Genomic DNA, 23,391 nt, shown 5'->3' with positions numbered 1-23,391 from the left:
CTTGGCCTCCTTGGGGCTGCCTCTAATCAGTCCTTAAAACACTGGGGCTCTGCCCTTTCCTTCCTATGGAGAACTGTCATTCCACTCCAGGAACCCATGGCTGAAATGGAATTCCACACCCAAAATTCCCCATATATCCAAACACTGCTTTCAGTCAAAAGCTGCAAGGACAGACAGGTCTCGCTGGCCCTGGCCTCTGGTGACCGCTTCTCATCTGCCTTCAAAACCCTGGGGTTCTGTGGTTTCCTTCCTATAGAAAAGAACTGTGCCTCTTGTCCAGGTGCTCTTGGCCTCAAGCACTTGACCACTCTATAGGGACACAGGAGCTCTGTGCTCAGTGGGGTGGAGACTGAGGACAGCAGAGGAGAGCTTTGGGAGGGATTGAAGGGTGGTTTCAGAGGTGGAGGATCCTTTTGATATAGTAGAGAACAGCAGGAGAAAGGAAGAATTAATTCCAAAGGGCTCAGGCCTTGGCCCTTTGCATTCCTGAACCACATCCAGGTTTGCTCAGCACCAGAGACACCTTTGCCTTGCTTGTCCCCACCTGTCATCACTGCCACCAGTGTTCTGCTCTGCTTGGAACCTGGGGACACTTTCTCAGTCCTGTCCCTCACATGGATCTCTCTAAAGTATGAGGGGAAACTTCATTGTTTCACCCTCTTTTTGAGTCCCTGAGAAGTTCTTTGAGCACACTCTGAGGGACTGAGTCTGATGCAAAGAGCACCAAAGCCCCAGAGGGTCATTAAAGCCCTTGTGCTGTGTCTGTGCTGCTGAGCTGGGCTGGGCTCCTGGCCCAGAGGCAGCTCCTGGCAAGGGCAGCAGAGCTGCAGAGAGACAGCTCTGGCCAGGAGCAGCTCCTGTGCACAGCCCAGAAGGGCTGGGGCACTGCCAGGGCCCCTCAGGGACACCAGCAGGGCACAGACAGAGCTGCCAGGGGCTCAGCACTGGCAGGGGCTGTGGCATGTCCCAGAGGGGGCTGTGTCCCAGCAGCTCCTCTGGGGCTGTGTCATGGAGGCACAGAGCAGCTGTGATGTCAGCAAGGGGCTGTGTGACAGCACAGAGTGGGCTGTGTGAGGTCACAGATTGGGCTATGACATCACAGAGTTTGTTTTGTGAGGACATCGAGCAGCTATTGCACCATAGAGGGGATTGCGTGACATCAGAGAGCAGGCTGTGACAACATGGCATGGCTGTGTGACATCACAGAGCAGGCTGTGAGGTCTTGTGTGCTGTGACATTACAGAGTGGCACCATGATAACACATAGAGGGCTTTGTGACATCACTGAGGGGGTCATGACATCACACAGCTGTCTGTGACATCATAGTGTGAGGCCATAGAGCAGATCCTGCCATCATACAGGATGGAACTGTGACATCAGAGAGTGAGTTGTGACATCACTGTGGGGGGGAAATCATAGAGTAGGCTGTGACATCACAGAAGAGACAGTGACATCACCTGATGACTTTGTGATATCACCGTATCTTCTGTGACATCACAGAGCAGATGTATCACATCACAGGGTAACATCACTGGGGCTGTGTGACATCACATGAGTTTGTATGACATCACAGATGGTTGTGTGACATCACACGAAGTCTGTGTGTCATCACCGGATGTTGAATGACATCACAGGGGTTGTGACATCATAGGAAGATTGTGTGATGTCACACTGGGGGGTGTTTTAAATCACACGGGGGGCTGTGTGACATCACAGATGTCTGTGTGACATCACAGTTGGCTGTGTGAAATCACAGGGGCTGTGTGAGGTCCCTGGGGAGGTCACTCTGCCCCGGCCCCCCTCACAATTCCCCCCAGAGCAGTCCAACCCTGCTCGTGCACAGCGGGGTCCCCTGTCCCCCCGGGTCCCCCCGCCCCCGGCGCTGCAGCCTCCCCCAGAGGATGTTCCACGAGATCGACCCCAGAGCCTGACACGGGGACGGGGGGCCGGGGCCCTGGGGGTGGCACAGGGGGACAGGGACCCCCGTGCAGCGTCCCCGTGTCCCCCAGGGCCAGAGCCTGGGCCAGGGCTCCTTCACCCTGGTACCAACGAGGCCTTGAGAGCGCTGAAAAAATCTCCAGCAAGGGATCAGCAAAAACCAGATTTAATATTAAGGGACAGCAGCACAAAGTTCCTTGGCAAGAGTCACTCTGCTCCTGACTGGACACTTCAGGCACACCAAGGCAACAAAGCAACAACAAAACCAAACAAAATCCAGGCAATCAAACCAGAAATGAACCAAGACCTTTCCCTGTGTGTGTGTGACACAAGGACAGTGAGGGCAAGGATAAAAGGAATGCAGCCTAGAAGCTTAACAGAGCTCAAACTTAAAAGGACTTAACTTATACCTTAACCTTAACTGATACTGTCACCTTCACACTTTAGCAAAAGAACAGGACTTAACAGTATTTAATCTAACTTAAAACCTAAGTTAGCAATTTAACAGAGGAATAGCACTTAACAATATTCAACTTAGCCTATAAGTTATATTAAAGATAACAACTTAGCAAAAGAACAACTCTTAGCAGCATTTAAATTAGCTTAGACCTTGTGATTTAACCTTACCTACAGGCCTGACTGACTCAGCTATCCAAGGCACTCAAACCCCTCAGAGAGCAGCATTTCTGCCACATTTCCCCAGCACAGGCACTCCAGTGTACACACAGACACAAAGAGTCAGTGCAAGGCACCTGGGAGAAATTCCCCTGAGGGCAGGAAATGCTCCCTGTGGATCCTTTGGCATCTCCCCAGCGGGTGAAGGGCTGAGCCTGGAGGAGTGGGGGGATCGGCCCAGGCTCCGTCGTTGTTGGGGATCCCCGAGTGCAGCAAAGGGGAGAGTTCCCGGCTGGGAGAGGCCCCACTCAGAGGGAGTCGCTGGCCCAGGAGAGCTCCAAGGGCTCCTTTTGGAGCGCTGTTTGCAGGGCCCCAAGAGAGGGGCTTCAGTCCCAGCAATGGTTCATCCTGGCCCCACTTGGCACCAACAGCTTTCTTTGGCAGTGTGAGAACAGGGATGTTGTGCCACTGAGGGAACAAAACCAGTTCCCAGGGCTGCTCCTCCAGAAAGCAGGAGCTGGTTGGGCAGCAGCAGTGCCTGGGGCAGACAGTGTTTGTGATGAGCTGCAGAGGAGCTGAGCCCAGGGGCTGTTGGCCAAGGCCGAGCCCCAAGGAGCATTTCTCAGCTGGCAGGGCTGCCTGAGGAGGGGAGGGGGGAATGCAGCAGCACAGGGCCCATGGAACCAAGGGACCATTGTGACACTGTGGGGCCCTGTGAAACCAAGGGAGCATTGTGACACTGTGGGGCCCTGAGAGACCAAGGGAGCATTGTGACACTGCGAGGCCCTGTGAGACCAAGGGACCATTGTTACACTGTGGGGCCCTGTGAGACCAAGGGACCATTGTGACACTCTGGGGCCTCATGGAATCATGGAGAGCACTGTGACATTGCTGGGCCTCATGGAACCATGGGGACCATACTGACACTGTGTGGCTCCATGGAATCTTGATATCATTCTGACACTGAGAGGCCTCATCAAACCAAGGGTCCATTGTGACACCGCAGGGCCTCATGGATCTTTGGAGACCATTATGAGACTTTGGGGTGTCATGGAACCAAGGGGCCATTGTGAAACTGTGAGATCCCAGGAGCCAAAGGTCCATTGTGACATTGCAGGGCCTCATGGAACCATGGAGAGACCATTAAGAGACTTCATGGCCTCATGGAACCAAGGAGACCATTGTGACCCTGGGTGTCCCCACAGAACCAAGAGGACCACTGTGATAGTGTGGGGCACCATGGAACCAAGGAGACCATTGTGACACTGCAGGTGTCATGGTAAAATTGTGGGGCCTCATGTCATCAGGAGTCCATTTTGACACTGTGGAGCCAAAGGACACCATTGTGACACTGCAGGGCTGCATGGAACCAAAGCTCCAAGGGGACATAGAGGGGCTTCCTGTCATCAATGGCCCATTGTGACACTGTGGAGCCAAAGGAGACCATTGTGACACCACAAACCACCAGGGTCCAAAGGTCCATTGTGACATTGCAGGGTACATGGAACAGAGGAGACACATGACACTGCGGGGCCTAGGGAACCACAGAGACCATTGTGACACTGTAAGGCCTCATGGAATCCATGGGACCATTGTGACACTTGGGGCCTTCTGAAACCTAGGGGCCATTGAGACATTGTGGGACCCCATTGAACCAAGGGTCCATTGTGACACTGTCGGACCCCATGGAATCAAAGTACCACTAGGACACTGCGGGGCCCCATGGAACCAAGGGGACAATGGTGATATTGCAGGGCCTCAGAAAAGCAAGGGAACACAGAACAGGTCTGGCTGGTTTGGCCTCCCATTGGCTGCCTGACTGGTCCAACTGACCATGGCATGTTGAGGGTCTCTTCTCATAAGCTGCTGAAACACTGGGGCTCCGTCCTTTCCTTCCTATGGAAAAGAACTGTTCTTCTCGGCCAGGTGCCCATGGCCAGAATTGAGGTTCCACCTCCAACATCGCCTGTTGTGACAGACTGGAGGAGATTGTTGGCTGGAAACATTTTGTGTGGGGGAGGAAGGGGCAGATCCAGCCTTGCCCTGCCCTGGAACCCCAATCCCCCCAGAGCCTTTATCCCAGCCCAGCAGTGGCTGCCAGTCCCTGGCACAGCACAGGCAATGCTCCACAGCCACCTGTGCAGCCCCCAGCCCAGCTCCTGAGGGACCAAATGAGCCCAAGCCCCACCTGGGGGAAGGGCCCAGGGAGACCAAGGGGTATTGAAGGCTGACCACAAGGCAAGCACACATCTTGACCCTGCATCCTCTTGGAATTTCCATCAGAACACTGCTGGAATCCAGGAGTTGGTAGCTGTGTGTGGGTGCCTCTCTGTATCTTTTTAGTCTTTCTCATGTTCTGTGTCCTTTTCTTCTGTTTCTCTACACCTGCAAATTTTGATTAACTTAAAATTGGACAGGCTTAGAGTTTGTGAAGTTGAATGGGCCAAGTCAATGCTTTGAGAAGTGTTGTTTTGTTGATTGAATAGCAGTCATAGTTTGACATGAGAAGAATTTTTAAAAAGTAATACAAAACTTTTTGTGTCACTGACAATCTGTTAACCACTAAGATACTGAACACGCCTCTGTGAAACACAAATGTTAAAGGTGAAAAAAACGCAGGAGCCTCCTCTTTCTTTTCCAGTCAACAAAGAAGCAGCGGCCCTGGCCCCGGCCCCCATCTCAACCAAACCAAACCAAACCAAACCAAACCAAACCAAACCAAACCAAACCAAACCAAACCAAACCAAACCAAGCAACCCTGCTATCGGCCGAGCCCCTTTCCCCCTCCCCAGGCCGCCCCCCTCCCCATTGGCCCCATTCTGACCAAACCAAACCCCAACAACTCCCAAACAGGAAAACAAAAGAGGCTACAAAACCCCAACCAGAACAAAGCCAGCCACAGCTATTAAAATCTCAACATGAAGTCCCCTCTCCCCAACACAATTGAAACTAAAAACTCCTACAACCTACAACCCACACAAAATAACCCTACAACTAAAATTAAACACAAAAAAACCCCCAAAACCAACCATTAAACCAATCCTAACACAACCCAACCACAACTTCCACCACAAGTTACCGGCAGGTCAGGTGTTAACCCTTTCAATACTTCAATCCTGCCTGAAGTAAAAGAAAAACAAAATACAGGCATATAAAAAAACCAACATAAAAGCATCAAAGTCAGTAAAGGAGAAATTAAATCCCAAATACAAAAGAAAAAGTACCTTAATCTTAAAACTAAAATCCTCTTATAAACTATAAAGAAAAAACTCTTTTTCAGTATAACTCAATAAACAATTTAAAAAAATTTAATTAATATCAAACAAAAACCTGCATACTAAAATAAACAAATGTTAAAATAACTGTAATTCATCAAAATTTTAAACAGAAAAAAAGGTAATCCAATACCCCCAAGAGGAGATCTCTATTCCCAGAGATAAAAATAAATTTAGACGTAAATAATAAAAACCTTTACCTTTAAAGAACTCATCTTTAAAACAATACCCCATAGGTCAACATGGCCCATCAACAAGCAGTAAAAAAGCTTGTAGCAATAAAACAATTTCACAATAACAAAGTTTCCCAGACAATTGTTATCCATGACAAAACTAAGAAACACAAAAAAACCAAGTTTTTCCTCTTGTAAAAAAATCTCCATAGCCTTAAAAACAAAAACTACTCTCCCTAAATAAACTAAAAAAGGACTATTCTAGAAATTGCAAATGAACTAGAAATTTTTAGTTTACTTTCTTTCCATTGTCAGTAAAAAAGAAGTTGTAAAGAAAAAAAGTGTTCTAAAGAGTATATTTTAATTCTTACTTCTTTTTTCTTTTTTTTACATTTAATTAGATTTTCTTTATATCCTTTTAAAATTTTGTCTACATTACCTTACTCCTAATCCTCTTACAACAAAATAAATACATAAATAATTAACCAACACTTAAACCCACCACACTCATCAATACATTAATTAAGAAATCACAAAATTAGAAAAATCTTAAATTAACAAACCAAAACCACTACAAGGACATAATAAAACTTTTGCCAAACTTTCTCTGATTTTCTAAAGTTGCCAGTAAAGGCTGTTTTGTTCTTTTCAACTCCTGAGAATCTCTTGTTGGTATTTCTCCAGGGAGTCCAATTCAGAGTACACAACCAATTGTAATTCCTTTTAAATGTCTCCTTGAGAGAATTCTTTGGGGATAGGGGTCAGGGCTGTGCTGCTTGGCCCAGCCCAGGCAGGGCTTTCCCAGCCACATTCCACACTCCATTGCCCAGCTGGAGCCGCTGGTGCCTCTGAGTTGTGCTGCCCCAGCCCCAGGGACGCTCTCCTTGTCTGCCCATTCCCCCACGGTCTCTGGGCAGGGATGGCCTCACTGGGGGCTGCTGACATCCTCAGCAACTTGGAGGCTGCTGCTGAATTTCACTGCTCCAGAGGCTTGTTCAGCCTTCAGCTCTTCAGTGCAGGAATTCAGTGTCCCAGGTCTCATTGACATTCAGAACACCTGAACAAGCCAAGCCTCTGGGAATCATTTGATTTTAGTTTTTACTCTTTTGTGGTTAATTAGACAGATCTCAGTAGTCTATCCAAAGTGAATGCAATGTATTTAATAGACAGTGAGAAAATATTTTTTAGGTCCTGTTTAGGGGTTTTTTTTCCCCTGTTAATTAAATGATTTGTGCAATCTCAAATTGACACTGAATCCAAGCGCCTCTTCATGCAGATTGAATAGATATGCAAATCAAGACCCTTCATGGCTGACAATCAATCAGACTCTGTCCCTATCCCCAGCCCACCATTTCCCCCATCCAAGCCCTGGCACTCAGAGCAGCCTTGTGCAAAGCTGAGCTCCCTCCAGCCCAGGCTGCACCTGCAGCTTTCAGCTCCTTGGCTCCAACTCCCACCTGCTTTCCTTGCAGAAGGAGCTGCCTGGGACACAGAGGGATGTTCATTTCTTGTCAGCCAACAAAGCCAAGGGAAGGCACAGCTTTATCAAATGCAAAAGTCATTCCTCTGCTGGATATTAAATCCACTTTGCACATCAGACAGTCTCAGAGCAATGGAAAACACCTTCTGTGCCCAGCACAGATCCCAAGGTCCCCCCAAACCCTCCCTGCCCCGATTCTGCCCAGATTTGCTCTTTGCACACACGAGTCACAGGCTGAAGTCAGGAGCTCCCTCCATGCCCAGAGGGAGCAAAAGAGAGAAAGGGGATGAAGAGCTCTCCTGTGCAGAGCCAAGGTCCAAGTGCGGCCCCTGCAGTGGGAACCACAACTCATCAGGTTTGTGTCCTTTGGGCTCAGGGCCTGGTGACACTCAGAGGCAGAGAAAGGTTTCTTCCCAAAAACCCAAAAAGAACATTTGAACAGTTTAAGAACCATAACAGCTCTTCCCTCAGCTCTCTGGGATGTCCCAGCAGCATATGACATGTCTCCCATCCACAAGGTATTTCTGAACAGGAACTGTTTTAGACAAAGACATAAGAAAATGCAATTCTGTGATAAATAAAAACACAATTGAGGTGATGATTAATTATATATTATTTGAACTTGAGAAATATTGGGCAACTTCTTGCAGCTCAAAGAATGAAACCAGTCAGTTGAGAGGTGCTTGAATGACCAGAGAGGACCTAGAGGAGCAAATCTGGGAGCAGCAGGAAGTAAAAAGATCCACCAGCTTGAAAAGTAGAGATGTCCTTTGACATGGCCATTTAAACAGGAGAGCTGGAAACACCTGGTGGAAAAGGGAGATTAAATAATAAACTGAATAGTGGTGACAAAAGTAGAGGAGAAGATCAGTATTTCATCTCCAGGCATCAGCACATGTGCAGAAAATTCCCGTTCCTGGCGGGAAAACTTTGTCATTTCTTAAAAGTACTCAAATGACCCAGATAATAAAGATTTGCTTGTATATTATGAAACTAAGAGTTATTAATGCCTGTACACCTTTCCAGGCCAACATCAATTGTGTGCCCATGAACAGGCAGTGCCACTTGTGCCCTGAGGTGCCCAGCTGGGATTGGAGCTCTCTGAGAGCACCTGAGGGAGAGCAGAGCACCTTGCAAGATGCAGGTCCCTGACAGCCCCACAGGGCTCCTGTGCCATCAACATCTGCTCTGCTCCAGTGTGAAACAGGGCCCTGCATGGTGCCGGGACCATCAGAGAGCTGAGGTGTGTGCTGGAATTCAATGGCCTCCCCATCCCACAGCAGTCCTGCATTTCCCTCCTGCAGCCTTGGTCTCCAGCCCAGCCATGGAGGCTCTTTGGGCTCGGGAGTGTTGCTGCAGCCCCCAAGGGCAGCTGAGCTCTGCCTTTGGCACAGTCAGGCCTGGCCAGCGCAGGCCATGCTCAGCAATTGCTTGTGTGTGCCTGGCCTTGCTGTCAGCCCTGGCAGCGGCTGCGTGGCCCCTTTGTGGCCCTGTGCTGGCCCAGCCATGGTGGCCCAGCCCCTGTGCAGGCCCAGCCCAGGCCAGGAGCATTGCGGCTGGGAACGGCCCCTGTGCCGTGGTGCCCACAGCAGCCTTGGGGCTCTGTGCCCCATGGCCTCCCTGCTGGGCAGCCTCTGCCAGCTCCTGCAGAGCCCCTGGCACCTGTGGGGCTGCACAGACAGCCCTGCCCCGGGCTCTGCCGGCCTCTGGGCCAGCAGAGAGGCAGCCAGGCTGGCCATGGCCGGGAACAGGCCCTGAGCCCTGCAGGAGGATGGAGCTGGGCCACAGCCAAACTCAGCCCAGGCCAAAGCTGAGCTCAGCAGCCAGGGCTGCCAACGCATGGGCACAGAGGCTGGCGCTGACAAATGTCCTGGGCCCCCTCCCTGCTCTGTCCATGCCACCAAGGGCACAGAGCAGCCCCCTCTCTGGGCCACTTGCCTGTTTGCAATGCCTTGCACAGGCGCTGGCCCTGCCCCACAAGGCCTGGCCTGAGTCCTGCCCCTGCACGCTAAGCCAGGCTGAGATGGACACTGATGGTTTCTGGGCCAGGCTCTCGGAGCCCAGCCCAGCTCCCTGCAAGCTCTGCCAGCTGCCCTGAGCTCTGGGTAGCACCAAGGGCCTCTCTGAGCCCAGCCCAGCCCAGCCGGCTCTGGCCCCACAGCTCTGCTCAGGCCAGGCTGCTCTGGGCACTGGCCCCACGGCCTCAGCCCCTGCCAAGGGCACAGCAGCAGCTGCAGCTGCCACAGGACTCAGCCCCAGCCATGGGGGAAGGTGCTTGGCCAAGGCCAAAGGAGGCTCCCTGGCTGCCCTGCTCCCCTCGGCCTGAGGTGCTGAGAGCTCTGCAGCCCCTGCTGCCATCCCATCTGCCCAGGGCAGCACAAGAGCCCCGGCCTTGGGGCCCTCAAGAGCTGCTCCTGCTCCAGGCCCAGGGCCCATGCCAAAGCTGGGACAGCAGCCACAAAGCTGTGCCCATTTCTGTTCATTGCTGCTCTGATGGGGATGGATCCTCAGCCACTTGGAGGCTGCTGATGAATTTTACTGCTCCGGAGACTTCTTTCTTGAGCTCTTCAGTTCAGGAATTCAGTGAGAAGAGCTCATTAACATGTCTTCAGAATACCTGAACAAGAAAAGGCCCCTAGGAAAATTTCAAGTTTTCTGTTCTTAATATGGTTAATTAGACAGATGACAGAAGTGTACTCAAACTGAATATACAATATTATAAAACAATGCTGAGTGTACAGTTTTGTTCTGTTAAGTTTTATTTTCCTCTTTAAAGATTGATCTCAGCAATGTCCAATTGATATTTATCCCCAGCACCTTTTAATGCAGTTTGAACAGATATGAAAATCAAGACCCTTCATGGCTGACAATCAATCAGAACTTTTCCCCACCCCCTCCCCACCATTTCCCTCATCCAGCCCCTGGCACTCCTATGGATCAGGAATGGTGTGGCCAGCAGGAGCAGGGCTGTGATTCTTCCCCCGTGCTGGGTACTGGTTGGGCAGCACCTTGAGTGCTGTGTCCCGTTCTGGGCCCCCAATTTATCAAGGACATGGAGGAGCTGGAGTGTGTCCAGAGAAGGGAAACAAGGCTGCTCAGGGGACTAAAAGTCTTGTGAGGAGCAGTGGCTGAGGGAGCTGGGGTTGTTTATCCTCGAGAAGAGGAGGCTCAGGGGAGACCTCATCACTCTCTACAACTCCCTGACAGGAGGGTGCAGCAAGGTTGGGGTCAGGCTCTTTTCCCAAGGAACAGTGACAGGAGAAGAGGACACAGCCTTCAGCTGCACCAGGTAAAGTTTAGGCTGGACATTAGGAAATATTCTTCACACAAAGGGTGATTGGGCAGTGGAATGGGCTGCCCAGGGAGGTGGGTGAGTCACCATCCCTGGAAGTGTTTAAGGAAAGACTGGATGTGGCACTCAGTGCCATGGTCTGGGTGACAAGGTGCTGTTGGGTCCCAGGTTGGACTTGATGCTCTCCAAGGTCTTTTCCAGCCTGGTTGATTCTCTGATGATTGTGACCCTGCAGGGCCTGGGGAAGCAAGGGGCCATTGTGACACTGCGGGGCCTGGTGGCACTAAGAGGACCATGGTGACACTGTGTACGACATGGCAGCACAGAGCCAAGGGGCCATGGTGACACTGTGGGGCTGAATGGAAGCAAGGAGTCCATGGTGACAGTCTGGGTCCCACTGGAACCACAGAGGCCACTGTGACCCTGCAGGGCCTTGTGGAACCATGCAGAGCATTGTGACAGAGCAGGACCTGGTGTCACGATGGGGCCATTGTGACCCTGCAGGGCCCCATGGAACCAAGGGGCCAGGGCTGCTCCTCAGGGACTCATGGAATGAAGGAAACATGTTTGACACCGTGGTGGCCCTTGGGACCAAGAGGCCATTGTGACACTGTGGAACCAAGGAGAGCATTGCTGCACTGCCAGACCTCATGGAACCAAGGATCCATTGTGACACTGCAGGGCCTTGGGGGACCACGGTGCCATTGTGACACTGCAGGGCCGAAGGATCCAAGGGACTTTGTGACACCAAGGGGTCCCATGGAACCAAAGGGACATTGTGACACTGGCAGGCCTCATGGAATCACAGGGACCTTTGGGACACTCTGGGGCCTCATGGAACTGAAGGGACACCAAGTTGTCTGGGAGTGTGGATCTGCTGGAGGGTAGGAGGGCTCTGCACAGGGCCCTGGACAGGCTGGATCCAAGGCCCAAATCCAACAAGGTGAGGTTTAACAAGTCCCAGTGCCGGGCCCTGCACTTTGGCCACCACAACCCCTGCAGGACTACAGGCTGGGGACAGAGTGGCTGGAGAGCAGCCAGGCAGAAAGGGACCTGCAGGGACTGATGGACAGCAGGCTGGACATGAGGCAGCAGTGTGCCCAGGTGGCCAAGAAGGCCAATGGCTCCTGGCCTGGATCAGGAATGGTGTGGCCAGCAGGACCAGGACAGAGATGGGCTGTTGGCAGGGGAGGAAACAGGGGTGGGAAATGGGAAGAAATTTGTAGCAGGAAGAGTAAAGAAAGCAAAGGTGAAGGAAAGAAAATGCTCAGGGCAGTTTGGGGGTGTCTGCCAGGCAGCCCTGGCTCTGAGCAACAGCGTCTGCAGTGGCACAGGAAACTCCCAGCTGATGGGAACAAACTTTCTGGCTGACTGCAGAGGCCAGGGCAAAGCTGAGTGGTTTCCCTGGTGTCCCGCAGGCCTTGCTGGCCCCAGGGGCTGATGGCATTTGTGCTCCCTCAGGTTCATGTCCCCACAGCAACAGCATGGGGGTGCTGCCCCTGCTGTGTGCAATGCAAACAGGGGCTGCTGAGGCAGTGCTGTCGTGTCTGTGCCTGCAAGGATGGGGCACCTGTGTGAGCTGGGGGAGAGGCCAGGGCTGCAGAGGGGGGATGTTGTTGGCAGCTGCATGAGGACGCTCTGGGACGCTGCCCTGGGCTGTGCAGTGCACTGGGCATGGATCAGCCCCTGCTCTGCTGCTCCTTCCCGTCTGCCCCAGGGCCCTTGCAGAGCCCCAGCCATGCTGTTTGCCCCCAGCCTGCCCACGGCCAGCCTGGGGCTGCTCACGGGGGTTTCTGTGCTGAGCATTGGCCTGGCCGTGTTCTGCAGAGAGCCTGGGCAAGGAGCCTGGAGCCCCCAGGGCCTGGCCTGAGGCGTCAGCGCTGCCCCAGCAGTGCCCATGGCCTGTCCCTGCTGCAGCCCCGGCACTGCCACCCCCAGGGCTGTGCCCGGCCCCGAGAGCACTCAGGCCCTGCAGCAACACCAGGGCCACCAGGGCAGCGGGGCAGGGCCACGGCAGCAGCACTGGCAACACCAAGTGCTGCTGCTGCTGCTGCTGGGCACAGCTGCTGGGCCAGCACTGATCTGCCCCAGCTCTGCACACAGACATTGCTGCTGCAGCTCCAGAGAAGGCAACAAAAGGGCATCTCTGCAGAAAACTCTGCTGGGACATCCTTTAGTTTCTTTAAAGCCACCGAGAGTGCAGCCCCTCACTGACACAGTCTGTGGCCATAGGGAACGTGGAGAGAAACAAAATGAGAAATGTCAGAAGCAATGACATTTCTTTCAGTGGATATTGAAAAAGTAAAACAAAGAAAAAAACCTCCAATATGAAACCAAGCAGAAGTATCAAAGATGACTTTTATTACAAGTGATTTGCAGAAATTGGCCAGCAGTTTAATGTTCCTGAAAGCATCCAGTCATCAGTCTCCACACTGCAGCCTTGAGCTCCTGGTTCCTCAGGCTGTAGATGAGGGGGTTCAGGGCTGGGGGAACCACTGAGTACAGAACTGACACCACCAGATCCAGGGATGGGGAGGACATGGAGGGGGGCTTCAGGTAGGTAAATACTGCAGTGCTGATGAACAGAGAGACCACAGCCAGGTGAGGGAGGCAGGTGGAAAAGGCTTTGTGCTGTCCCTGCTCAGAGGGCATCCTCAGCACAGCCCTGAAGATCTGCACATAGGAGAAAACAATGAACACAAAACAGCCACATGATAAACTACCAGTAACTACAAGAAGCCCAAATTCCCTGAGATAGGATTTGGAGCAGGAGAGCTTGAGGATCTGTGGGATTTCACAAAAGAACTGGCCCAGGGCATTGCCATGGCACAGGGGCAGGGAAAATGTATTGGCCATGTGCATGAGAGCATTGAGAAAGGCACTGGCCCAGGCAGCTGCTGCCATGTGGGCGCAAGCTCTGCTGCCCAGGAGGGTCCCGTAGTGCAGGGGTTTGCAGATGGACACGTAGCGGTCGTAGCACATGATGGTCAGCAGGAAATACTCTGCTGACAGGAAGAAGAAAATTAGGAAGACCTGAGCAGCACATCCTTTGTAGGAGATATTGCTGGTGTCCCAGAGGGAATTGTGCATGGCTTTGGGGACAGTGGTGCAGATGGAGCCCAGGTCAGCGAGGGCCAGGTTGAGCAGGAAGAAGAACATGGGCGTGTGCAGGTGGTGGCCGCAGGCTACGGCGCTGATGATGAGGCCGTTGCCCAGGAGGGCAGCCAGGGAGATGCCCAGCAAGAGGCAGAAGTGCAGGAGCTGCAGCTGCCGCGTGTCTGCCAATGCCAGCAGCAGGAAGTGCCTGATGGAGCTGCTGTTGGACATTTGCTCCGGCTGCACATGGGCACCTGTTCATGGAGAAAGGACAGTGAAGAGTTAGAGGAGATACCTGTCAACAAAATCAAAGCCTTTTCCCATACACCTACCCTGGAACACACACAGATACACTCTGTTTTTAAGAGTTCTGGTGTTTTCTTTAAAAGCTTCCCCATACCTCTGCTGGTGTACTTGAATATCAGAAACCCTCAGCATTTCTACTGCCCTTAGGGAATAGAAAGCACATACTGAGAGGCAAAGTGATAAGTGGAGAGCTAGTGGAGATTGTCTGTCATTCTGACCTGTTCAGAATTTCTCTGGGCTTTAAACTTTGTCAGGTGGCAGGTAATCACTTCCCCATGTTTCCCTTTAAAATTCCCCAGGTACTGCTTAGAGCAGATGTTTCCACCCCAGCCCAGCTGCACATTTGTAGCCAAGGACTCACATTGCTCATTTCACCAACCCAGCAGCATTTTCAGTGTCACAACACCAGTGCTTTTTCCCATCAATCTTATAACACAGAGATTCTCTGGGACAGGTTTGCACCCTGGATTGAAGCTCCCAGCTTGGACTGAAATCTCAGGGAGACTTCCAAGTGTCCTTCTGATGGCATTGGATTGAGGGAGATGCAGCTCCTTCCCTGGCTGCACTGACAGCATTGCCCAGAGCTGGGCACTGGGGACAGCGTCACCCTGAGCCAGCTGTGCCCCTGGCAGAGCCCCCAGGGCCGGGCAGCTGCTCCCAGCCCTGTGCTCTGCAGAGGGAACTGGGCCCGGGGCTGCAGAGCTGCCCCACGGCTCTGCTGCAGCTCTGCCTGCACAGGAGGGGCTGCACGCCTTGGAGCCCCGGCCCTGAGGGCAGAGGCTTGGCTGGGCCACAGGAGGGAGGGGGCTTCTTCAGAGGGAGGGGCTGCACTGCAGGGGCTCCTGTGGGCATCTCTAAACTCTCCCTGCCACAGCATTGCTGGGCTTTGTTTTCTCTCATTGCCTGATCTTCTCTCTGCTTCCTGCAGATTTCCCTCCTGCAGGTGTTTCCCTGTGCCTGATCTCTCCCTGCCAGCACCCATAGACCCCAAATCTCTGTGCACTCTCCTTGGCCCTACAGAACCCTGCCTGTTTGCAGGGCACTGGCTGGGGGCAGGTTCTGTTTGCAGCTTGGAGAAAGGACAGCTCAGACTGAGCCTGATGGCTCCAGCAAAGGTGATGCTGCTGCTGTCCATGGGCAGAGGGGCTGAAAGCACTTTAGGGATCTCCTGTGAGCCTATTGATCACTAAAAGGAACAGTTCAGATGTCTTAGACACTTCCAAAATATCATAATTATAATTCATAATTAATCTTTAATAATAATCCCCCCACTCCCTGCCATTCTCCAATATTAGGAAACTGAATACAAAGTCTTTGGAAATGTCTTAATATTTAATGAAATCCTTGTCTTGGAAATATTCTATGACTGATCAGCATCCTTCAGCATGTCAGAGCTTCAAGAGCATTTCACCTCCCCTGCACCAGAAATACTCAGAGTTGTACTCACAGGCTCTGCAGGCATTGGGATGTTCCAGCTTGAGGAGATGGCTCCAGGAGCTGCAGCTGCATTGTCCTGCAGCCAGAGGTTCCTGTGCCAAGGGCTGGCAGTGATTGTGCCCCAGGCACTTCTCAGCCCCTTCCCAGCCCTGACTGATTGAAGCTCTCTGTGCCTCTGGGCTGTGCCCGGGCTGGCTGCAGGCAGTGCCCCAGCCCTGCTGGGCTGGCACAAGAGCTGCTCATCAAGAGAAATGTGCTTTTGAAGCTCTTCTTGGTGACCAGGAGCTGCCTCTGTGCCAGGAGCCCAGCCCAGCTCAGCAGCACAGACACAGCACAAGGACTTTAATCAGCCTCTGGGCCTTTGTGCTCAGGCCCTGAACATCAGTCCCTGAGAGGGAGCTGAAGAAACCTCTGCAGAACTCCAAGGCAGAATCCAACCCCAAACTTTCTTGGACTTTTAATGGGTCCCACTGAGGGACAGGACTGAGAAAGTGTCCCCAGGCCCCAGGCAGAGCAGAGAACTGCAGGCAGTGATGACAGGTGGGGACAAAGAGAAGCCAAGTCTTGGTGCCCTGGGGCACAGCAGGGTCTGTGCCAGCAAGGGCTGGGAGGAGACACCTTGTCCTGAGGCCCTGGGGCCTCCTGGCCCAGCCCCAGCCAGGCTGGGCACTGTCAGCCCCTTGTGCTGCCCTCAGCATCCCCCCCTAGCCCACATCCCAGTGGCCTCAAGGATCTGCTGCAAGGAGTCCCTGGGGAGCCTTGCTCAGCAATGGCCCTGGGGGCTCCTGAATGCTCCCTGCAGGGACTGCAGCTTTTTCAAAGGACTTTGGGTTTGGCTTTTGCCTTGCAGTCTCTGAGAGGTTTGTGCAATCCTGGCCTCCAATTATCTGCTGTAATTAGTCCCTGGAGAGGCTTTGTCAGTAACAACACTCAGTGGGGCTCATTAATGCTTCAGGGTACTTCAATTTTTCAAGCTACTTGGTGCTTGCCTTTTGCCACAGACTCTATGAGAAAGATTGTGCAGTCACAGCATCCAATTATCTGCTTTAATTAGTCTCTTGAGAGCCTTAATCAGTAATGACAATCATTGAGGTAATTAATGCTTCAAGATACTTCAGTTATTTTAAGGTATCTTTTTTTTCTTTTGATACAAACTCTTTGAGAGGTTTGTGCAATCATGGCTCCAATTATCTGCTTTAATGAGTCCCTTGAGAGCTTTGTACTGACACTCAGTGGGGCTCATTAAAACTTTGAGATTCTCAAGATTTTTAAGGTACTCTGGATGTTCCTTTCCACTCTGAGTCTTTGCGAGGTTTTTGTGCCATCCTGGCCTCCAATTCTCTCCTCCAAGGAGTCCATGAGGAGCCTGCGTTGACCTCAGTGGGACCCATTCAAGCTTTGAGACACTTTGGGGTTTTTCCTCTGATTTTCACTCCTGGAAAGGTTTGTGCAATCTCCTCTCAGGCCCTGAGGTTCCAGGGCTCAGCTCCAAATGCACCACGGGGCTCATCAGGATGCAGCAAGTCCTGACAAACCATGGCCCTGCCTTGATTTCCCTCTGATCTGGGGCAGTTCGTTAGGAACTTTCCTGCTGCAGGTATGGAAAAATATTTCAAAGAGCTTCTAGGAAATATGTATCATATTTTATAGTGTCCTTTATTACTTTTCTTAGTATACAAGAGGGGATTGCTGTGTTCAGTGACTGATACTGACCCAGGGCCACTCTTGAGGAAGTCTGGCTTGGTCAGAGAAGCTGTGCCTTGAGGTCTGATTAGTGTGGATGATCTTGCTCCACATTCCCCAAGCCCATCCTGTCTCTCCTCACTCACCTGGGACCTGCTTTGCTTGGTGAACTGGCTTCACTCAGCTGAAGAGGGATTTTGAGTTTTTAATTTTTTGAAGCAATCCAAAACTCCTGAGTTTCCCCATTGCAAACAGAAATCCTCCTCAAGTGTGTGCCAAGCCCAAGCTGCCACCAAGAGCACTCCAGACCTGCCTGGGCCAGCTGTGAGGGTGGATCATCATCCCAACCTGCACTGCGCCATTGCAAGGGGCTGTTGCCATGGACACTGCAGGGACCCCACTGCTGGCTTTGGGTGCCATGGCAACCCCCATCAGTTCAGGTTTCCTTGGAAACCAGCCCAAGGAACCATTTCTGCAGCCAGGTTCCATGGCCCCTTGCCTGCAGAGCTGTTGCTGCCCTCGGCAGCCATGGCAACCCTGAGGACAAAGCGGTGCCAGGGCTGTTCCAGGTACAATTGCAGTGACACTCGTTGGTGACACCAGGTGCCATGGCAACGGCCACGGGGACCCATTCCTTGGTTTGGTGCCATGGCAACCAATGCCCGGAGCTGTTGTGGTGGTTGGTGGCCATGGAAAGCTGCCCTGGGCCCCTTGCTCAGGGCTGGTGTCAGTGCCCAGAGCCAGAGGGGATCCCTTGCTGGGGGCTGTGCCATGGCCACCTGCCCTGTGCCGCGCTGGCCGCTCGGGCACCAGGAACCAGCAGCCAAGGGCACTGCCAGGGCCAAAGGCCAGGTCAGCCAGACAGAAAGGGGCAGCGCTGGGCACTGTTTCCATGGCAACCGGCACTGGGGGGGACACCTGGGTCACCTGGCCTGGCAGTTGCCATGGAAACCCCTGGCAGGCACTGGGGGCACAGCCCCTGGCACTGAGACACTGCTGGGCCGGGTGCTGAGCACAGCGCTGAGCACGCAGAGATGGTTTTGTTCTTGCTGAGCTGCAGCACAGCCAAGGCCTGTCCTGCCCCTCGTCCAGCCACGCTGGGGAGGGGCTGGGGCTGCGGGGGAGCTGGGCAGGGGACACAGCCAGGACAGGTGACCCCAACTGACCCCGGGCACAGCCCAGACCAGAGCACATCATGCTCAGGGTATGAAGGGGGGAACAAGGAGGAAGGGGGAATTTTGGAGGGAGGGTTTCTGCCTTCCCAGGTAACACTCAGGCAAGAGGGGGCCCTGTTTCACCAGTGGGCAGGGTCACTACCAAAGACACAGACACCAACTGAAGGAATTGTGTCATTTATATCATGCACAGCTGCAAAGAATTACAAAAGGATAAGCTCAGCAAAGCACATCATCATTAGCAAAAAATTACAAAAAAAGCTCAGCAGTCCATCAGAACTCATCATTACATTTTGATGACTAACCCCTTGGTCAAACACTAGAGGTGTTTGTGGCAGACAAAGATTCTGGCTGACTATCAAGGTACAACTTACAGACACGAGTAGTACTTTAGTGACACCGTTCTTCATTCATTTTTCTCAATCTCATTGGAGTTAGGAACAAGAATTCTGTTGTCCATGGAGCTGGCACCATGTTAATTCCAGAATAATGCCCCCAGGCCCTTTGCTGTGCAGCTTTACCATGCTGTCTGTGGCTAACAAGGCCTGGGGGGCCCTTTCCCCTCTGGCTGGAAGGGGCCGGGTCCCAGTCCCTGAGGGGCACCCGGGCTCCTGGATGCAATTCCTGTGCAAGTCCCTCAGTGTCACAGCAGCCTTCCCATGGAGCCCCGTGGATCAGAGCATTTCCCAAAGGGGCCCTTGGGGCAAACAGGGAGATTTGGTCTGGCAGCATGTGTAAAACAATATCCTGTCAGATCTCCTTGTTCTCACACACAACACTTGGCTGCAGGGACACATTCCCATTGTTCCTGCCCAGGTTTCAGGACTCAGAGTTGTCTTTCCCAGGAGCTGCTCCTTCAGCTGCCTCGGGAGGGCCATTTGGCCTCCGGACCCACACTCTGGCTCCATTATTAGGGCTGCTGGATCCAAACCCTTTATCTCCACAAACGGTGGTGATTGCAGGTGGATCTCCTTTTTTCACAATCCTTCTTAACATTGCAATATTGATAATTGTGCTACTCTGTCATGGGGTTGACTAATCCAATCCTGGTCACTATTGTTTAACACAATTCCTTTAATTTCTCCTTGATATCTGCAACAATAATTCTTCCTGCCATGACATGAACACTTTGTAAGGCCAAGCTCCAAGGGAGCAGTTACCAAAGCAAAGTGTCCTGGAGGAATCTGAATTCCTGTTTCAGTGTTGATAGCTCTCATTTGCTTTGAATTTATCCAAACTAATTCCAATGCATGAAGGCCCAGCCCTGCAGCCTCTGGGCTGGCCCTGCCAGGGGCCATCACAGCCAGAACAATTTCCCAGGCAGCCCAAGTCTCACTGCCCATGGTTGGATTTGCAAATTGGGGGCAGCCGTGCACAGCCAGGGGGTTTCCATTTCCCCATGAGCCATTGTTAAGGGCATGGAGCACATCTGGGAGATGGGTTCTCCATGGGCAAAGGTTCCCATCTCCTCATTTTTTCAGCTGCTCTTTTAACAACCCCTTCGCCCGTGCAACCAATCCTGCAGCTTGTGCATAGTCTGGTACATGAAAAACCCTGCAGGCTTAATCACTGAATTTCTCACAGGAACAGACAAAGCACTCTGCATCACAGTATCAGCAAACCCTGTAAAAACAGCCAATTTCCTCCCTTCCTCCTTTTTTCATGGTATACAATCTCACAAAGTTGACCACTGACATTAGGGTCCTGGCCAATCCTGTTCTGTAGGGTATTTAGAGTTACATCCCTGAGCAGTCAAAGCTACCAAATTAGTATTGTCAGCACTACTTCACATTATTATAATTTTATATGTAGATAAACATATTGCTATAGATAGACAGACTTAGACATACATATAAAAATATATAAAAATATATATATGAAGGCCCTATTGTACTATAAACACATATATAGTTACTTATTATATTGATATTTCACTTGCACAAATGCATCTGAGCTCAGGATTAAAACCTTCTTCTCTTGCTCTATGTGGGAGCGTTCCAAAAACAGGTTTTCCTTCTGTTGCTCCTCTTTCCAATGTACTCTTAACAAATTCATCTTTGTCTGCCCAAACCCACAAGTTCTTTTCCTTTTCCATGTGCAATTTTTGGATGCATTTGAAGCCATCCAGGGGTGCAGCCTCTTTTACCCGACTGCCCCACTGCTCCCACAGGGCTCCCACCTCAGCCCACCCCAGAGCCAGGGAACTCCAGGGAAGGGCTTCCCATCTGGGAATTTCTGATGGCACTGATTCCTCACATTTACACTGAACAAGGGACATTTTGTTGGGATCTGGCCAGACTGGGCCAGTTTTGTTTTGCCAGTGGGCAGGGTCAGCACCAAAGACACAGACTCCAACTGAAGGAATGAGTGTCATTTCCTGCAGCTCAAAGCAGCAAAGAATCACAACAGGAGCAGCTCAGCAATGCACCCAACCATCCCCACCAAAGATTGCCTGCAGTGATTGAGAAAGATCCAGCCCCAGTTACCCTCAGCCTTTACCATCCCCCAGACCCACACAGCAGCTGGGGAAGCTGTCACAGCCAAGGGCTGCAGAGCCACTCCTGGGCACTGGCAATTCCTGCAGGTGCCTCCAGCCACAGGTGAGGCTCCAACCCTGCTGGGAGAGGGCCCAGCTCTGACAGTGCTGAATGAACAAACTGACAGCACTGCTAGTGTGGCAACATCTGCTTTCATCCTCCTCTTGGCTCCCTCCCAAAGCCTGGCCAGGGCCCCAGGAGGAACCAAGGGAGGTGACTTTGATCATTCAGCCCCAAACAAGGCCAGACATCAGATTTCATGGCCTTGTCTGGCTTCTAAATACACAAAGGTCAACACATGTTTCACTAATGAGTGGCTACATCTATCACAGTGCCAATGACCATGCATATCTCATCAGGGAGCAGATACAAAGATAACCTTTGGTTGCAAGGTTCATCCAGAGGCCACCTTGGGCTCAGGGCCTGCTGTTCAGGCCTCACTCAGGGCTGCTGTCCAGGCCTTGGCACTTCAGGGACGTGCTTTAGTGCTGGGCTTGGCACTGCTGGGTGAGCGGCTGCACTGGGTGAGCTCAGAGGGCTTTTCCAACAGAAAGGATTCTGTGATTCCATGATTCTATCCACTGCATTCAGCTGGGTCCATGTTAGCAGCATTCATTTGCTCAGAAAGTCTCCTCTTGCCCAGCTCCTGTGGCCTGAGGCTTCAGCTCCTTCAGCTCCTGGTGCTGAGCTGCTCATGCTGAACGAGACGACTCGGAGAGAAGAGCACAGTCCATGCAATTCCTTCTGGGACACGGAGAGGGGAGGCTGTGCAAACAGGAGCATTGTTTGCTGTGGCCTCCTCTCTGCCCTTCAGGCCTTTCAGCGCCTGGAACCAGCCCAGAGCTTTCTCCAAGAGTGCAATGGAGCAGCTGTTCCTGCTCCTGGCTCTGGCTCTCTCCAGTCTCTGCCCTTGCCTGCTTCTGTCCCTCGTGCTGTGCCCTCTGTTCCCCCAGGGCTCGCTGGCTGCTGCCCAGGACTGTGGCACTGGCCCAGATCCAGTGCTCCAGAGCCTCCTTTCTGTGCCCTTGGAGCTGCCTGGGCACAGCAGCCTTTTCCATCTGCAAGCTCCCCATGGACAGGGAGTGCCCAGCTGCGTTCCTTGCACAGCCTCCAGGAGCCCAGGGCTGCCATCTCAAGTCCCTGCTGGCACTGGGGGCTCCCAGGTGCCTCAGGCTGCTGTGACACCGCTGCACACGGGAGGGAACAGGGGCAGGGGCTGTGCTGAAAGTCAGCTCCATCTGCTGCTGCTGCTGCTGCTGCTGCTGCTGCTGCTGTGGGGTCATTTGTGCAGCCCTGGCCCAGAGTCAGGGATCAGATGCTGCCAGTCTCTTCCAGCCCTGGCTGCTCAGAGTTTGGGCCCTGGAGCCTCAGGTGGCCAAAGGCAGCTGCTGCTGGTCCCTCTGTGTGCCCGTGTTCAGCAGTGTTGCTCCATCAGTCTGTGCCCAGCAATGGGGAAAAGCCTCAGCCCTGCAGGGCCAGGAGCTGCCGGGCTCTGCCTGAGCAGCTCAGCCAGCAGGAAGGGAGCTGCTCCACATGGGAACCAGGAGCAAAGGACATTCCTTTGATAGGACATGTTTTCTATTTAAAAGAAAAAAAAGGAAAAGGGAAAAAATAGGTAAATTGTAGAAGATAAGAATAAAATCCAAGTGTTAGAGAAAAAACATAACATAATGTTAGTGAAAAAAACAAAACATAAATGCAAAGTTACATTCTTTGCATTAAGAGGTAAATGATCTTTTGAAAAAGAGAACTCAGTTATTTACATTGTAAATGTGCTGATGCCATGGATCCATCTTACTGACCTCAGCAGCCTTTTAAAAGATTTTGGGCTTTGTTTCCATCGTTGGTATTTGAAATTGTGATCAAAGCAAGAAGAAATTGCTTTGTGCCCTTCCAGCTGCAAGCAGGACTGGGAATGGAAACTCTGTCAAACCCCAAATCCTTTAGAAGATGCCCTTCCTTCTCAGCCTGGGAAGGAGCTGCACATTCCCTTTGAAACTGTCAGGGGTTTCTTAGAGACACAAAGTCCCACTTAGGGCTTTTTGCTCTGGTTTGGCAGTGCAGAAGGGCAATTCTCCATCCACCAGCTCCAGACTGTACTGCCTCAGGAGCACGGCCCACTCGCCAGCTTTGGCCCACTCGTGGCACTGCTAGAGGAGGAAGAAATTGCAACTGCACAATTCCAGCCAATCAAGAAGGAAGAATGGGACAGACAAAACAGCCTGTGCAGATGCAGGCGTTCAGCTGGGACTGTGGAGAGTTTGGGTCCTTGCCAATTGGATGTGTGTCCCCAGCTGCAATCTCTGGGCCTGCAGCAGAGTCCCACTCACCTGCCAAAGCAGAAAGCTCAGGCGCTGTGCTGGCAACGGGCTCGTCTGATGCAG

At 52.2% G+C, this 23,391-nt stretch overlaps 2 protein-coding genes across 2 annotated transcripts in view; one reads left to right on the top strand and one right to left on the bottom strand.

The window, feature by feature from the left end:
• LOC139604076 (uncharacterized) overlaps window positions 1–23,391 on the top strand; it is a 1,261,625-nt gene that overhangs the window by 459,102 nt on the left and 779,132 nt on the right.
• LOC139603993 (olfactory receptor 14J1-like) lies at window positions 13,186–14,100 on the bottom strand (the record flags this gene model as incomplete). Its single annotated transcript, XM_071454992.1, has 1 exon — window positions 13,186–14,100. A coding segment is annotated over exon 1 (915 nt), but the record flags the coding sequence as incomplete, so codon positions are not given.

This window comes from Agelaius tricolor, unplaced genomic scaffold, assembly GCF_023055355.1.
Source record: "Agelaius tricolor isolate 1412-34295 unplaced genomic scaffold, bAgeTri1.0.p SCAF_43, whole genome shotgun sequence".
Taxonomy (NCBI): domain Eukaryota; kingdom Metazoa; phylum Chordata; class Aves; order Passeriformes; family Icteridae; genus Agelaius; species Agelaius tricolor.
Note: the sequence above shows the minus strand (reverse complement) of the source record. Positions and strands in the feature narration are given on the sequence as shown.